Source organism: Neopelma chrysocephalum, unplaced genomic scaffold (assembly GCF_003984885.1).
Source record: "Neopelma chrysocephalum unplaced genomic scaffold, ASM398488v2 Primary Assembly neopelma1_65, whole genome shotgun sequence".
Taxonomy (NCBI): domain Eukaryota; kingdom Metazoa; phylum Chordata; class Aves; order Passeriformes; family Pipridae; genus Neopelma; species Neopelma chrysocephalum.
In genome coordinates, this window is record NW_020897722.1 from 7,905,136 (window position 1) to 7,921,437 (window position 16,302).

Sequence of the window (16,302 nt, forward strand, 5' to 3'; positions counted from 1 at the left end):
GTATCTCAGCTCTTTGTATCTTCTGCTGTTCTTCACACATGAAGGTGAACTGCTGAATTGCTGTATGGTAACCAGAAAGAGCTGAAAGGTGGGACAAAACATGCCCTGGGTTAAAATGCCCAAGCTTAGCTGACCATGCAATCTGTGATGTGTGTTTTTTTGTTTTGCTTATATGAAACCTGTCCAGCTACTTCTTTGGCTGGATTGTCTTTAGAATTAGGTTAATATACCTGCCTTCAGACATTGTAAACTGCAGTATTGCCTGTCAGAATTTGGTAATTGCAACCTTTATTCATTTTATAAATGACACCCAGATCAGAAGGAAGCATGTTTAAGTCTAATGCATTTCAAATAATTTGTCCTTTAAGAGGAATATAATCAGGAAATGTGTACTGACTCTTTAATATTTTTATCTTGAAGGGCATGGTAGAAAAATGGCTTTTTCAAGTAGAGGAAATGATGTTGGCCAGCGTAAGACAAGTTCTTCATGATGGCATAAAAGGATATAGTGAGGTAACTATTTCTGAACCATAGTATAAATTAGATTTCACAAGCAAATGTACATGAATAGGTTGCTGAAATTCTTAACCAGGGAAACATGTTTGAAGGTAAGTGGAATCCTGCTCTTCTTGTTCAGTAGTACCAGCCTGAAGTTCTAACTCTAAATTTCTTGAAGAAAAAATATTAAGGCCTTCTGTGCTAATTCTCATTTATTTACAGCATGAGTCAAAAGACATTTGGGGAAAGTAATTGTTATCAGTGCCATAATCTAATGTGTTTATATGACTTCTGGAATGCATCTTTTTTTTAAGGTTCCTCGTAAAACGTGGGTACTTCAATGGCCTGGGCAGGCAGTTATTTGTGTTTCATCCATTTACTGGACAGAAGAAGTCTCTGAGGCCATAAGCAAAGGAACTTTACCAGTAAGATTTTCTTCTAACTTTGTATTTCTAAGTACTGAACTCTGATTAATTAGTAAAAAGCTCCTTCGAGCAAAGCAGATCCTCAGTCAGCATACTGCAATTTACTCATGCAGTGTGGTTTATTTTCTATTTCCTTTTTTATTGTGTCTTGGCAAGGGCTTGTTCCCATTTACTCTGGTGTGTATCAGGAGAAATCCTACTGCAGCAAATTGTATTACTTTATTTACAAGTGATACAGGTGTAAATGAAAGTACCAAACAAAAAGTTGGGTGACCTCTGGACATGTAGTCCAACCCCTGCTTAAAGTAGGGCCAACCAAACCAAGTTGCTAATGGACTTGGTCCAATTTGCCCATTTCTGCCTTGTAAGGGGGAGAATCTGTTCTTCTCCCATTGCAGAATTTTGTTATTTCCATTAGGAAGAAAGATAAGACTTCTGCATATACTACTTTCAGGCCATAAAGATTTTTGAAGTGTTCACAGTGAAATAAAAGGCTGGTATACAAAGGAGAATTTTAGATGTTTTTGTAGAGCCCAGACTTCCATTATTATGTTTTGTTGGAATGGGCTGTCTCCAATGACTGCATCCAGGGGAGCATAGGAACTGCTACCTACAGCATGATATTAATGCCTATGTTCTGTTTCTGTGGCAGGATTTCCTGGAGAAGAGCAATCTACAAATTAGGGAGATTGTTGAGTTAGTGAGAGGGAAGCTGTCCAGTGGAGCCCGGCTGACACTTGGAGCTCTTATTGTCATCGATGTGCACGGTAACGTGCAGTTGCTGGTACTTCTGTTCCATCTGGGGCAGTGCTCCTATTGGTAGTTGGGTGAACTATTTGAGAGAGGCAGCTAAAATGCTTTCTCTAACTTGAAACAACCTTTATAGAATTATTGCTCAGTGTCTCTGAGCAAATGGGGATTGCCCACTACTGCACAAAGATCTCCCATCTACTTAGGCACTGGAATCTAGATCAAATTAAGCTGATTCTCTAAGCAAAACAGGTGCAAACTCCTTTCTAACATGAAAGCCAGCCTACTACTGTAGATGTTGATAAGTATGAGTAAATATTACTTTTACTTATATGTTGTTTTAAGTAAACACAGTAGAAGTATTTATATTTTTCAAATAATCTATTTCTTACTCTGCAGCTCGTGATGTTGTTGCAAAATTGGTTGAAGACAAAGTCAAAGATCTGAATGACTTCCAGTGGATTTCTCAGCTGAGATACTACTGGGAAGGGAATGATGTAGTAGTGCGAATGATTACAACAGAAATGAAATATGGTTACGAGTATCTGGGCAATTCCCAACGTCTGGTTATAACCCCACTAACAGACCGATGTTATAGGTAAAGCCATGTTGTCTGTGAATAATGTTTTCATTTTTTGAATTGATCTGTATTTACTTTCATTTTTTATAGTTAATAGTAGCAGGAACCTCAGCAGCTAAGATTTTCCTGTAGATTTTGGAGGCAAATCTTATATATCTTCTTTGCCCAAATATGGTAAAATATTTACTATGTGTAGGTTTCTACACCAGTAGTGTAATTGTTTCTGTTGTATCCAGGAAGGTGCTTCTGAAAGGAGGTGGCAGCTGATGGTACTAGAATTATAAGCAATTCCACAGTAGCCCTGGTCAATTCATTTATCTGAATTAGGACACACAGGTTGGGTGTGCCTGCCTGTAAGATAAATGAGGCAATTACAGAACCCTTCACAGATATTTGAATGCAGTTAGCTTCCTGTTCCTCCACTGGCTTGCAAGAGGTTGAAATGGAAATACTTCATTCTCAAGGTTGAAATATTCAAGGGCATTTGGTATTTCACTTCTGCTGAGCCCTAGAGACACAGGTCAAAGCCTTTGAATGAGTGTTTTGTAAAATAATCAGATCACTGCGGCGTTAACAGGGATCTCATTTTAGAAGTTCTCTTGGAGAGCAATACTATTTCCAGGTTTTTGAAACAACCTTTATGCTTTCTCACCCATTTCTAAAGATTGGCTTAATTTATAAAGCCAGCCTGAAGTTCTTGCCAGTTCAAGTGCCACTTGAGGAAAATGTGTGTTTTTACAGACTCTGGCATTTTGCTCATGGCACTGTGCATTTTCTTGTGTAATTGAGGATATACAAGGTGGATGTTATAAAAGCTTTGACATTCCTTTTAGGCCAAGTGGGTAAATGTAAGCATCCACAATGGGGAATCACTTAGGAGAACAATACTGGTTTTTCAGGATAAGCTGCAAAGTCAGTAGAGAAACAAGTAAATTGTTTTCAAGGGAACTTGTATAGGAAAATACTTATCAATCTGTTCAGAAACAATCTAAAGCTTACTATTTCTAATGCCGGTGTTCTTGATAATGTAGGACATTAATGGGTGCCTTGAAATTAAATCTTGGTGGTGCTCCAGAAGGGCCTGCTGGAACTGGCAAAACAGAAACAACAAAAGATCTAGCAAAAGCACTAGCTAAGCAGGTACTTAAACCCCCTTTTTTCTTGCTATGTAGATATTTCTTGAAATGCCATTCTTTAACAAGTACTGCTTGTTTTGTAGCTGTTCATTTATGGTTGGACTTGAAGATCTTAAAGGTCTTTTCCAACCTAATGCTTCTGTGATTCTATATTCACAGAAATAGTTAAGAAGCAAACATTTAGGGCTGTGTCTATATGGCATCCTGGTCTTGCAATCCAAAATTAGCAACAATAATCCCTTCCCATTTTAGATGCTAAGCATTTTGTAGTGGACTTTATGTTAATGCTGAGAAATGTTCTCTGTGTGTTTTTGTTGTAGTGTGTTGTCTTTAATTGCTCTGATGGTCTCGATTACAAGGCAATGGGCAAGTTCTTCAAGGGGCTGGCACAAGCTGGTGCATGGGCCTGCTTTGATGAGTTCAATAGGATTGAGGTAATGTTCTAACTTAGACAAATAAAAGGAGAAAACTTTAATTTAAGACACAACAAGTTTTAGATTTAGACATGACAGCATTATTGCCGAGTTTCTACTTTTACTTGTGGTGACGCCTCTTTGTTTTGATAATCAGTGACACAGAAATAGGCACTCAGCTGCCTGCTCTAGGAGCACATGCCTACCTGTGCTGTGTTGCAGCAGTCTTTTGTTCTGGGTTAATTTAGCTGAAAAAAGTTGTTCCTGTACATTTTTTCTCTTGTATGTGACACTCATTTGTTGGGAAAGAACTGTTCTTGTCTTCTTGAGAAATCAAGCTACAGCTGTGGGGTTGCATTTGTCTGTGTTCAGCGCAGGACAGACAAATCCCAGTGGAGGGCTTCCTGTGGTGACTAGCTGAGTGGCACTAGCTGAGTGACCTGGTTAACTAGCTGTGTAAACAGACACACCTAAATCCCTCCTTGATCTTACTCTGATATTTTCGGGTTTGTTTAATTTGGTCACTAATGACTTTGGATAAGTTTTGTTGTTATTTTGATGGAATTTGATTTAAGTACACGCTAGTAAATGTGGAAATTTCATTAAATTCTATTTTGTATTAGCATTCTTAACTCCTTAATTTTTCCATTTTTCTGCTGTAGCTTGTTTTCTACTGAATTCAAGTGTTAGCATTCCTTTTCTGTTACCCTGATACGTTATATTCTGTTACCCTGATACTTTAAAACACTGAGGATTGACACTGGGTAGCCTTACCCATTCCTTACCCTCAATTTGAGGCGTTGAATCAATCAGTCTTTGTGAAGAGCCTAAACTATGTCATTTGAGTTGAAGGGAAAGTGCTTTTAGAGGCCTCCAGAGGGAGTTCCTGTCCAACTAACTTAGATGTCTACACAGGCACATGGCACTTCCCTGTGGAGGCTTTTAGAAGTCTCTGTTGATCTGTCTGTGTTGGTTGAATAGAGAATGGTGGCACTAACTTTCAGAAGATGCCTTCAATATGCAGCTAATATTTAGGCTCAGTTATCAGCCACAGGGTGATTTTTCACCCGGAGGAATGCAAAGATAGCCATCAAAAGATATAAACAAAGCCATTTTATATTGTCTCCAAGTGTCTTATGTTTTCCAATCTGTTCTGTCTGTATTAGGTTGAAGTATTATCTGTAGTTGCCCAACAAATCCTTAGCATCCAGCAAGCTATTATTCGCAAACTCAAAAAATTCATCTTTGAAGGGACAGAGCTCTCTCTTAATCCTACATGTGCTGTGTTTATCACGATGAATCCTGGGTATGCTGGACGGGCAGAGTTGCCTGATAATCTGAAGGTAAATCTGAAATCCTGATTTCTTGTAGAAATTAAGCAGAATTTGCAACTTCTAGTCTGTTGTAATAAGAAAAGTCAGCAATAGAATAATACACTGATGTGTGTAATGGTTACTTGGGAAGAAAAACACCATCATTCCGAACGTGCCCTCGCTTGATTCTTCTGCTGAACATGACACCATATGATCTGGAATATTCCTACAAAACTGGCACAATTTATTGCCATATTTCATAGTCAAAAGGTGGTTCTTATTTTTTCCTTACAGGCACTGTTCCGAACAGTTGCCATGATGGTTCCAGATTATGCCTTGATTGGGGAAATTTCCCTTTATTCAATGGGATTTCTGGACTCTAAGAGGTAAGACATGCTAAATTTTCCATCTCAGTTGAGTCTGATATATCTCATTCCTCTATAAGGCATATATGTGTGTTTGAGGCAAATCATTCTAGAAGGCTGTCCATGTTCTGTTTCTCCAGAAAGTACTTTTTAATCTCCTGCTTTATCATCAATTCCCATTCACCACCTCATGTTGACAGATATGCACTTCTACACTGGATCTTTTAGAAAACGAAACATAATATCAAACAGAATTCCTGAATGGCACACACATTTTCTACCGTGGCATAATCTTGCTTCCCAGGTGTTTTGGGCCATCTTGTCAGCTGATATGTCTTATAATCACTGCAGTTACTTTGTGTATGTTAAGGATTTTCCTTGCATGGTGACATATTTTCATTTTACATGTTATGTTTTAATATCCACAGTCTTGCCCAGAAAATCGTTGCCACGTACCGTCTGTGCTCAGAGCAGCTGTCGTCCCAGCACCACTATGACTATGGGATGCGTGCAGTCAAATCTGTCCTGACAGCAGCAGGAAACCTAAAGCTGAAGTACCCAACTGAAAATGAAAGTGTGTTGTTACTCCGGGCTTTGATGGATGTTAATTTGGCCAAGTTCTTGTCACAGGATGTACCATTGTTTCAGGTAACCTATCAGGCCAGTGTGTTTGAGGTTTTTTTAATGAGATCCATTAAAAGAACCTAGAGAAATAGATCATTATCTTCATTTGGAACATTTTGATCTAGGTGATGTCATATTAGTGTCAGTTTTCAGTCCACTGATCTGGATGAACTCTTTGGTTCTGTTAGGATTATTTTGAGAAGCAAACTTTCAGTGGTGCCTTTTAAATTATTCTATAGAATGTTTTAGAAGATCTCTTGCTAAAAGTCACCTTGTGCTATTTCATTTGTAGAAATCATTCTTTGAAGTTTGTATTCTGGCTCTGCAAAAAGAGATGTGGACAATGAAATTAAGCTCAATTAGAAATTTGAAGTCAGAATAAAAATTATGAAGTTTCTGTTTGCATGCTGCTTTAATAGAAAATAAAGACTATGTTAAGCTACAAACCAATCAATATTAAAGACTAAGAGCTAAGGTACAAGCACACACAGTCACTGCTCTGATATTTTGCAACACATACCCTTCTACTTAATCACTGAAATTCTTTCAACAACTTTCACATCCTTATCCTGAAATACTTTTGGGGACAAACTTCTCTTTACAATATCAGTGTGTTTATGAAAAATGCGGGCACTGGTTTCTGTTTCATGCATACAGGAAATTTCCATGACTGCAGTTTGCCTGGAAGTTAATTTTGTCCAGCTGAGGACATTTGCTTTCAATCTCCTGTTTTCTGTATGACTCTTGTTTTACTTGTAGATTTTTATGCTTTGGGAATTTTCCCTTTTTGTAACCTGTGTTTAAGTAGTGTTCTATTTTGTCTTTCCTTAACAGGGTATCATATCTGACCTGTTTCCTGGAGTGGTTCTTCCTACACCAGACTATGACCTATTTATCAAGGCACTAACTAAAAATATTGAGAAGATGAATCTTCAACCAGTTCCATGGTTTATTGGAAAAATTATTCAGGTTTATTTTCTCATACTTCTAGGGAAGAAAAGCATGAGAGCAGAAACACTCTTCGTTCCCTGTCTGTGTCATGAATGAATAGCTGATAGTTTCCCATATCAGTTAATGGAATATTACAAATGGGGTATTTTACTGAGTGAAAATCACAGAATAAAAGCCTGATTTGCTCATAGTGATTCTGTAATTTAGCCAGCCTGTGAAAGAGCTCATGTGTGCAGCCACACTGTAGGTCTTGTGGTTCAGGATAGAAAATTGAACTGAATCTGTTGCTGGCTGAGGCAGTGTAGGCTAGTGAACAGAATTGGACTGGGAGTCAGGCCCTGTTCCCAGTTCTGTTCACAGTGTCCTTGAGAAGTCTTGAAAGAAGTGACATTTCTCACTTTGCTTATGCTTCACCTCCAGCTCTGTGTTCCCACTCTCTCCCATAAAGTATTGGTGACCTTTAACTTTTTTTTCCTTGTGAGTAGTGCAGCCTAGTGACAGGGTGATGGAAGGGTAAAAATGTGTGGTCTGGGGCAAGGTCATGAGTGGCCTCTCCAACAGCAGTTCAGACTTTATGGCTTTTGTTCAGATTTGCCTTATGCTGCTTTGCAAACTGTGCTATGTCTTTCCTTTAAATAGGGGTAGTACTAAATGGTTAGGAATTTAAGCTAAACCAGAAAATGTCAGCCTTAACTTGAGATTAAAAAAGAATCTTCTTAGGGGTTCTTATTACAGGTCTGTTTGAAGGTGTTTTGTCAAGGCTTCGACTTGAGCTTAGACAAGATCTTGTGGTGTGACTGAAGACATTACTACTCTTGCAGTCCAAAGTCAGTCTCTGTGAGACCAGTCATATGACAAATCCTCAGAGCTGGAGTTTCAATCCATTTGTGTCAGATTCATTGGTAGCCATTGATTTGCAGTTCAGGCTTTTGCTGGGCTGTGATCTGCAGTGTCTGGTTAGTGCACTGACCCTGTACAGTGATGTTGTTACAGCTGAGGGATAACATTTAGTAAGGAGAAAGGCGGGATGTCACGGGGCAATGACTTCTTAAATTATATCTGTGAGAATTGCCATGAAAATATGACTGCCCTCTGATTTGAATTAAGGATTTGATCAGCCAACAGAGTGCAGATCTTTGACTGATATTTTGTCCTGTCACATCTGAATGCAGAAGAGAGACCTCTGGTTTCATGATGCTTGTTTTGTGCTGTGCTAAAGAGCCGATCTCTCGTCCGTGACACAGGTCTATGAAATGATGCTGGTGCGCCATGGTTTCATGATTGTTGGAGATCCTATGAGTGGGAAGACCTCTTCATACAAAGTGCTGGCTGGAGCCCTGGCAGATTTGTGTGCAGGTAACATTGTTCAGCCACAAAATTCTCATTAAATTAAGGTCATTCTATGACTAATATTTTTCCTTTGCTGACATATGCCAAGGTTGTTAATTGTCCTATATTCTGCTTTTTTGACTGCAAAATTTCTGTTTGTTTAACTGATTTTGGCTGGTATATTTGTCCAGAAGTATATTTGTCTGCATCTACTGGAACAGTAAGCCATACTAATGTGTTTATGCTTTTGTGAATTTTGTTATGCGTTGTATTTGTGCATAATACTCTTGAAAAAACTAGCTCTGATAGGGAGATTGTAAGAAGCTCCCATAAATATATGAAATCTATGCTGCTCTGCTTTTTCATTTTTTCACGTGTTTTGTACAGAGGACTTCTTACTTCCCTTGTACAAGTAATGGAATTTCTTGTTTACTGCCAGATATCTGGGGGATTTTGCCTTGAGCAGCTAAAGTAGGATCCTCAGGAATCATCTTGTTCTGCACTCCAGTTGTTGAATGAAACTAACCTGTCAGATTCTCAAGCTCATCTATTTGTCTTTTTACACAGAAAAATGCATGGATGAATTTGCTGTTGAATACAAAGTTATTAATCCCAAAGCCATTACTATGGGACAGCTGTATGGCAGTTTTGATCCTGTCAGTCACGAGTGGTCAGATGGAGTTCTTGCAAAGGCCTTCAGGGAACAAGCATCTTCTACCACAGACGATCGCAAGTGGATTATTTTTGATGGCCCAGTGGATGCAGTTTGGATAGAGAACATGAACACTGTGCTGGATGATAATAAAAAGGTAGCCTAATTTTTGCCCATAACCTTGTCCTTGAAGAAACATACTTTATTTTGGTAGTAGCAATATTGTTACTACATTAGTCAAAGGACACGTGGGACTCGGTAAAGGCTGATGTGCTTAAAAGCATCTCTTAATTTTCCTAATTGTATGAGTGGGTTTGGATGGTATTAGATGATATTACCCTGTTACTTCTCCCTAGAAGCCTTGTCTTACTCCTTCTTTATTGAAATGAGATTGCTCAGTGAGGCTCTTTTATTGACCCTTTTAGGAAACTGAAATGCATGAACTCGGTTCTGTGACTGAAAACTGAACTTGCTTAAATTACCTAGTGAATAAATGAATTAAAAAAAAGCTACAGGTCGTAATGGCTTTTTCTTGCAGAGTTATTTAAAGATAGAGCATTGTTCTCTGTGTCTCTGCAAGCCTTACAGTAACACATGGAAAAGTTGAGACAAGGTCAGAAAATATTGTGTATTGTGAGAATACAAATGACTGAATGAGGAGTGACACTAACTAGAATGTTCAGTCATTTTATGCCAGACATTGCTTCGACTGGGTTGATCAGCAATGACATGACTAGACCATGTTTATGTGATGCTCTTCTTCTAGCTATGCTTAATGAGTGGTGAAATAATTCAGATGAATTCACAAATGAGTTTAATCTTTGAGCCAGCGGACTTAGAGGAGGCATCTCCAGCAACTGTCAGCAGGTAATGTGAAAGCATCCAAGCTTGAACTGCTCCACCTTGCACATATATTCCTATATCAAAGGTGTTTGTTCTTTCCAGGTGTGGTATGATCTATATGGACCCACAACAGTTAGGTTGGAAGCCACTGAAGGATTCCTATCTGAAAACTCTGCCTCCAAACCTGCAGGAAGAACACCGAGCGCTGGTGCGAGACTTCATTTTTCACATGGGTCTAGTTTAGAAGATTAACTGTAAGGTGACATTCATAGTTTACCTACTTGAAGGCAGGCATACAGAGTCAGAACTTTTTTTATTATTGTCATTAACAGCTTAATCTTCAAGGTTTTTATCACCTCATTGCTTGCATAAATGAGAGCTCTTTGTGTTGTGTATTGTATGTCTTCAGTGTAAATGCAAATAAAAGTAGGTGTTGGTGGGAATCAGCTTTTAACCAAAATTTAAAATTCCTATTACTTGGCATCAAAGTCTAGTAAAAGAATTGGAATAATACTAGGATTGGAGCTGTAGAAAGCTTATTCATGTGATTTGACAAGACCCCTGTTGAGGTTTTGCAGGAAATTACGATCAAAAGAAGTACCAAGACTTGAAGAGCTCTTTATGGACAGTTTTCTAAGCAAAGCAGGGATCTCCCTGGGCTGAGCTTCTGCTCTGCTGCCTGGATTAGTAACTGGGTAGATGCAACTTGTTGTCACCATCAAATAAGGATGGTGTGACTTTGTAAACATTTCAGTACTGCTTCACACAAATCCTTTCTTGATCTTCTCTCTGCCAACCTGGAGAATTTCTGATGCCTTATTTTTTATTGAGAGTGAATTGAGGGACAATGGGAAATGTGGCAAATCCTGAATTGTTATACATCCATCTCCTTTTCTCCTGGTAGGTCGATGACTTGTTTATGTGGCTAGTCCAGCCCTGTTTAGATTTTATTCACCATCGTTGCAAAGCCATTGTACAAACATCCCCTCTTCATCTGAGTTACAGCTTGATGAAGCTCTATACTTGTCTGCTTGGTAAGTACCCTGAGCCTTTTTCTTTTTATTTCAATTTTTCTTTTTTCCCCTGCCATGTCCTGTGATAAAATACAAGTTATCAGATGCAAGGAAATACCAAAGGAATTCCTTACTGTTGAGTTCACAGAACACACTCAGTGGTCTCAATGATCAGTATTAATAATAGTTCTTTGACTAGCATACAGAGCTTTCACATTTGGAAACTGGTGTCATTACAAAACTGATATTCCATACGTTTTGCTCACTGTTTGCTGAGATTGGAAGAAAAGAGTTAGGACCTCTTGTAAATGTTTTTTCTTCTAACTTTATTTGTAAACAGTATTTTACACAGACAAGATCCTCACTTTGTAGATTGACTTTGTACCACTGAAGACAATTCTCTAACTTTGTCTCAGAATACTTTTGCAAAAATGTATTTTGCATTGGGATTTATGGTTATTGCTGGCATTTAACTAAAATCCAAAATATGTGTTTTAGATGAAATACAGGGATCTGAGGAAGAGGAGCAGGAAGTCATGTCTAGTCAGCAAATCACCTCGTGGCTGCAGAGCCTTTTCCTTTTTGCCTTGGTGTGGACAGTTGGTGGGATCATCGATGCAGACAGCAGAAAAAAATTTGATTCGTTTTACCGCAACTTGCTAATGGGAATGAATGAGGAAAACCCACGCCCTAAAAGTGTGAAGCTTACCAAAAACAATATCTTCCCAGAAAAAGGTGCTTCTTCATAACTGTACTTGCCTGGCCTTTTATAAAGCAGTAAGAAAACTTGTCACTTTAAGGGAGAATAGAGAGTGTCTGGCAGATGTTAAGTCTGCAGCAGAGCCACCATCTGCCAAGCCTTGGGCTGCACAGTTGGGTGCTCTTTCCTGGCTCTTTTAACCAGGAGTAGCATATGCCTCCTGTTGTACTCAAACAGTGTTGCTGCATCTGACCTAAAATAATTTGGTGATGATAATGGCGGTGGGGGGGTGAGGTGGGGGTAAGGGGAGGTCTATCTTGCATAGTAGAAAGCTTCTATTATCTCACAGTGTTGGACATCTCACACTAAAATAACTGAAGTCTGTTATTTAATCAGTGAGTTTTCCTATGTTGTGTTTTTCAATTAACAGGGAACGTTTATGACTTCTATTTTCACAAGCATGGCAGTGGGCAGTGGCACATGTGGACAGAGTACATCACAAAAGAAGAGCAAGTTATCGCTCCTGGGGCTAAGGTTCACATTAGTATCTTTATAATAGAAAAAAATTATTTGACTAAATGATTTAGAGGTATAATCAACTAGCTTAGCAAGGTCTGATCCTATTATATTAGGCTGTTTAATGATTGTTCTGCAACATTTCATTAATCTCTGTAGGCTCCTTTTCACAGCTATGTCTCAATTCTGGTAACACTGATACTGAAAGTTCAGCACTGCAGGTGCACATGGAGCCCTGAGATTGCCTGATGGTTAAAATTTTGGTTCTGCGTTGTTTTCTAATAGCATCTGACACTGGGGAAACTATGGTGGGGAAAAAGCCAAAGCCTGAATTTCCATTCCTTCTTTTTTGTTTCCCGTGGCTGATCTCATGATATTAAAGTATGAGTTACTTAGAGACAGCAAACACAGAGACTTACTGCTTCTTTGGGATATGGAGAGCAGTAGTGAGAGTAGAGGAGCAGGACTAAGCCATACTTTACTCTGCAGTTCTCCTTCCAGTCTTCTATAATGTCTGTGAACCATAATATAGGTAGTTTTGCTACTTACTGAATAAGCACTGAACAAGAAGTAGAGCCATACTATCTACTAGAATCTCATACTATCTACTAGAACATTGTTATAGCCTAGGTTTTCAGAGAACAGAATTTTTTAAAAATGCATTTGTGCTACAGGATTCCTGGATTTGCTTGCAAATATTCCTGTTGATTAAGGTATCAGATGTTTGGTTTTCATGTGCTGTTTTACTTTTCTGGGTAACAGGTATCTGAGCTGACCATTCCAACAATAGAAACTGCCAGACAAATGTTTTTTCTTAAAACATATGTGGAACACAGTGTGCCTTTGCTTTTTGTGGGTCCCACTGGCACTGGAAAAACAGCTATAACAAACAATTTTCTACTAAAACTTCCAAAGGAAAAATACATCCCGAGTTTCATCAACTTCTCTGCAAGAACCTCTGCTAGCCAAACTCAGGATATTGTTATGTCCAAGCTTGATAGAAGAAAAAAAGGAGTATTTGGACCTCCTGCAGGGAAAGAAGCTGTAATATTTGTGGGTAAGACATTTTTTTCAGTTTTTTTTTTAAATCATTTTAATTCTGGCTTTTGGCAAAGGAATTGGTTCATTGAGACTAGTCAATTTGGATTGCTTCAGTGCTCTTTGGCCTTTTTCAGGCACCCAAAGGTTCATAATCCTAGAATTTCATGAGTTGGAAGGGACCCCCAAGGATCACTGAAGGATTAGCACTGTCCCCTGCCAAGAGGTTCAAGTGGTGGTTGTCTTCAGAGTAGTTCTTAGAGTTTCAGTGAGACATGACATGAAATAAAACAAAATCACCAACCACACTAAGTTGAGCCATCACCCCTAATTATGCCTGTGAGGTGTAATAGCATTTGATTCTGGTTAGTTTAATGGGAAGCAAGAATAACAACACGCAGCCTTTTTCTACCTCTAGTTCAATTATTTTTCCTTCTTTGAAGAAAACTAAATTCCTAAACACTGAGGTTTTTTTATTCAATGTCCATGTTCTCCATAGATGACCTAAATATGCCTGAAAAGGAAGTGTATGGAGCCCAGCCAGCTATTGAGCTTCTCAGACAATTGATTGATCATGGTCACTGGTATGACAAGAAAGATGCATCCCAGATTAATATCATAGATGTGCTGCTTGTTACAGCCATGGGTCCACCTGGGGGAGGCAGGAATGATATTACAGGTAGGAAATACATTGCTGTGGGAAGTGGTTATCTGGGTCACTGAAGTTAAGAGGTGGGTTCAGTTTTGCTGATGACAAATTCTACATTTATCTGTGACTGCTGGACCTACAGATACATTCACTGGCTGGGTCATTCCAAATGGAGGCCTGTATGTTCAAGTTCAAACCTGTGCCTTTTCCAACCGTACCTTAATCAACATTAGAAACAATGTTTTTAATGGTGATTAAACCTTGAATGATGAAAGTGATTCTAAAATCAGAATGGACACTTTTTCCATTTTCTATTTTTTGGCGATGGGAGGGAACACATCTTCTTGCAATTCTCTTCTGAAATTGTATCTCCTACTGCTAAGATAGGCTGCCTGCATTTAATTAACAAGCATGTTACCTGCAAGTCCATCATTCCTGTCACAGCACCGTAAGGGAAGTTATATTTTCTAACGAAAAAACTACGTAAATAAAAGTCCTAATGTAGCTGCACCTACACTGTTATAGGGCACTTTAGGCTACTTTGCTTTATATAAACATTGATATAGGTATAACTGTATGTGCTCTGAGAAGGCTTTATGAAAATAACTATTCTGATATAGCTAAATTTGTAAAATCTACTAATGTATAAACTGATTCTTTTTAGGTGAAAGCCAATAACAAGGTACTTGATTTTGTAAAGTTTTGTTCTGCCACAATCACAATCAAGAGAGCTGAAGTGAGCTGAAATTTGGGTAATAGAGGCCTTGCAATAAAGATGCATGTTTTACATATTCAAAACACTTATTCCAAGTGAAATACTGATAAAAAACAGAAACAAGTTTATATTTCTTCTGCATCACTGCTGGGGCAGAAATTTGCTGGAAACAAAATCATGTGGCTGGAGCCAGCTTCAAATATTGTTGGTGGGGTGAGGTGGAAAAATATTTGGACATTTTAAATCTCTCTGCATCTTTCTGTTGTATTACAGGACGCTTCACACGGCACTTGAATATTGTATCGATCTGCTCTTTCAACGATGACATATTAACCAAGATTTTTACTGCAGTTACTGACTGGCACTTCAGCAAAGGCTTTGACTCTTCATTTCTGAAGTAATGTGATCTGTTTCCTGTATCACCTTTGTCATCTTTTGTCCTGTGATTTATCTGCAGAAGTTAAAATTGTACCTCTTTTCCTTCTTAAGGCTGGGTAAGATGATGGTCCAGGCGACATCAGTGATTTATAAAATGGCAGTTGATAATTTTCTCCCAACTCCTTCAAAATCCCACTATGTCTTTAATCTGCGGGATTTTTCCAGGGTTATTAAAGGAGTTCTGCTCTGTCCACACACTCATCTGCAAGTAAGTTGTAGTTTAATTATGTTAAAATAAAAGAGAGTAATGGAAAAAATAAATTATTTTTATAATAGTAAATATATAAGTAAATATCTCAATAAATAAATATCTCAAAATACATGAACTATGATTTTAATAGATTTACAGGTTTTAAAATCCAAATAGTCCCTGAATACCTTGTTATATATTTTCTGTCCATCTCCAAGGGAGAGAGCTGTTGTTTTGTTAATATTCTTTAATGTATTACAGTTGGACCCAGAGTTCCAAGGTCCTCCTGTTAAAACTTGTACATCAAGGTAGACAGTCCCCTCTCCTGAACTTGCAAACTTAATATACAAAGTGGGAAAAGACTCAGTGTCTCCTTTTCATAAATGGCAAGCTTATTATGAACATGACTGAATAATTTAGCCCTGAGTTTGCCTGTTGTCACAAACTACAAGTGAATACTGATAGATGTGTATGATTTTCACCCTTCTACTTTTTTCATCCATCTCCAGTAAAATGTCAGGTTAAAAGAGTATTAAAATTTTTATTTCTGCTGGGGGAATGTTTTTGGTGCAGAAACAGAACAAACCAGCCACAAACTATTCAGGAGAAATCTTAGCCAGGAGGGGTTTTGAGAAGGGATTGAGTTAGAGCCCATGAGCCATATCTTGGAAGAATGGGGAGATTTGATACAGTAGAGAAAAATGCCTTGACATAAGAGTCCCAGTTTGTATTGGCAGGAAGGACAAGATGGTAACTAGATGAGGAATCCAGTTAGGTTGGCAGATGCTGAGCCATGTGCTGAATGGCTTGGAATTGAAAGATTCCCACTGAGTTTAGTACAAGGTATAGCAGGGTCCAGATGGACATTTCTAACCTTTTCTTTTTGAACAAATCCTGCCTGAGCTATATTTATCTGTTTTCTCATATATACGTTTTCAGGATGGAGACAAACTGATCAGACTTTGGATTCATGAGGTTTACAGAGTTTTCTATGATCGCTTAGTTGATGAGGATGACAGGAAGGTATTCTTTCAGATGGTACAAGATACAACATTAAATAGCTTCAAGCAGAACTTTAATAAGGTATTTTTGGGTAATGTGCTGGGACCGAGAATGAGACTGATGCCTTTTCAGAAATACTTAGACATTGAGATTAAATTAGTA

General features: G+C 38.4%; 1 protein-coding gene across 1 annotated transcript in view; it reads left to right on the forward strand.

Annotated features, from left to right (window-relative positions):
• The window catches only part of DNAH3 (dynein axonemal heavy chain 3), a 56,023-nt gene that overhangs the window by 23,931 nt on the left and 15,790 nt on the right, over window positions 1–16,302 (forward strand). The window contains exons 27-48 of the mRNA XM_027683534.1: window positions 421–513; window positions 813–923; window positions 1,576–1,690; window positions 2,073–2,271; window positions 3,285–3,393; window positions 3,710–3,823; window positions 4,969–5,145; window positions 5,410–5,501; window positions 5,909–6,128; window positions 6,939–7,073; window positions 8,300–8,411; window positions 8,952–9,193; window positions 9,803–9,903; window positions 9,982–10,087; window positions 10,784–10,913; window positions 11,391–11,627; window positions 12,023–12,126; window positions 12,871–13,165; window positions 13,646–13,825; window positions 14,784–14,907; window positions 15,000–15,156; window positions 16,078–16,221. Coding sequence (XP_027539335.1) covers window positions 421–513; window positions 813–923; window positions 1,576–1,690; window positions 2,073–2,271; window positions 3,285–3,393; window positions 3,710–3,823; window positions 4,969–5,145; window positions 5,410–5,501; window positions 5,909–6,128; window positions 6,939–7,073; window positions 8,300–8,411; window positions 8,952–9,193; window positions 9,803–9,903; window positions 9,982–10,087; window positions 10,784–10,913; window positions 11,391–11,627; window positions 12,023–12,126; window positions 12,871–13,165; window positions 13,646–13,825; window positions 14,784–14,907; window positions 15,000–15,156; window positions 16,078–16,221 — 3,297 coding nt within the window. The remainder of the gene's footprint in view (window positions 1–420; window positions 514–812; window positions 924–1,575; window positions 1,691–2,072; window positions 2,272–3,284; window positions 3,394–3,709; window positions 3,824–4,968; window positions 5,146–5,409; window positions 5,502–5,908; window positions 6,129–6,938; window positions 7,074–8,299; window positions 8,412–8,951; window positions 9,194–9,802; window positions 9,904–9,981; window positions 10,088–10,783; window positions 10,914–11,390; window positions 11,628–12,022; window positions 12,127–12,870; window positions 13,166–13,645; window positions 13,826–14,783; window positions 14,908–14,999; window positions 15,157–16,077; window positions 16,222–16,302) is intronic.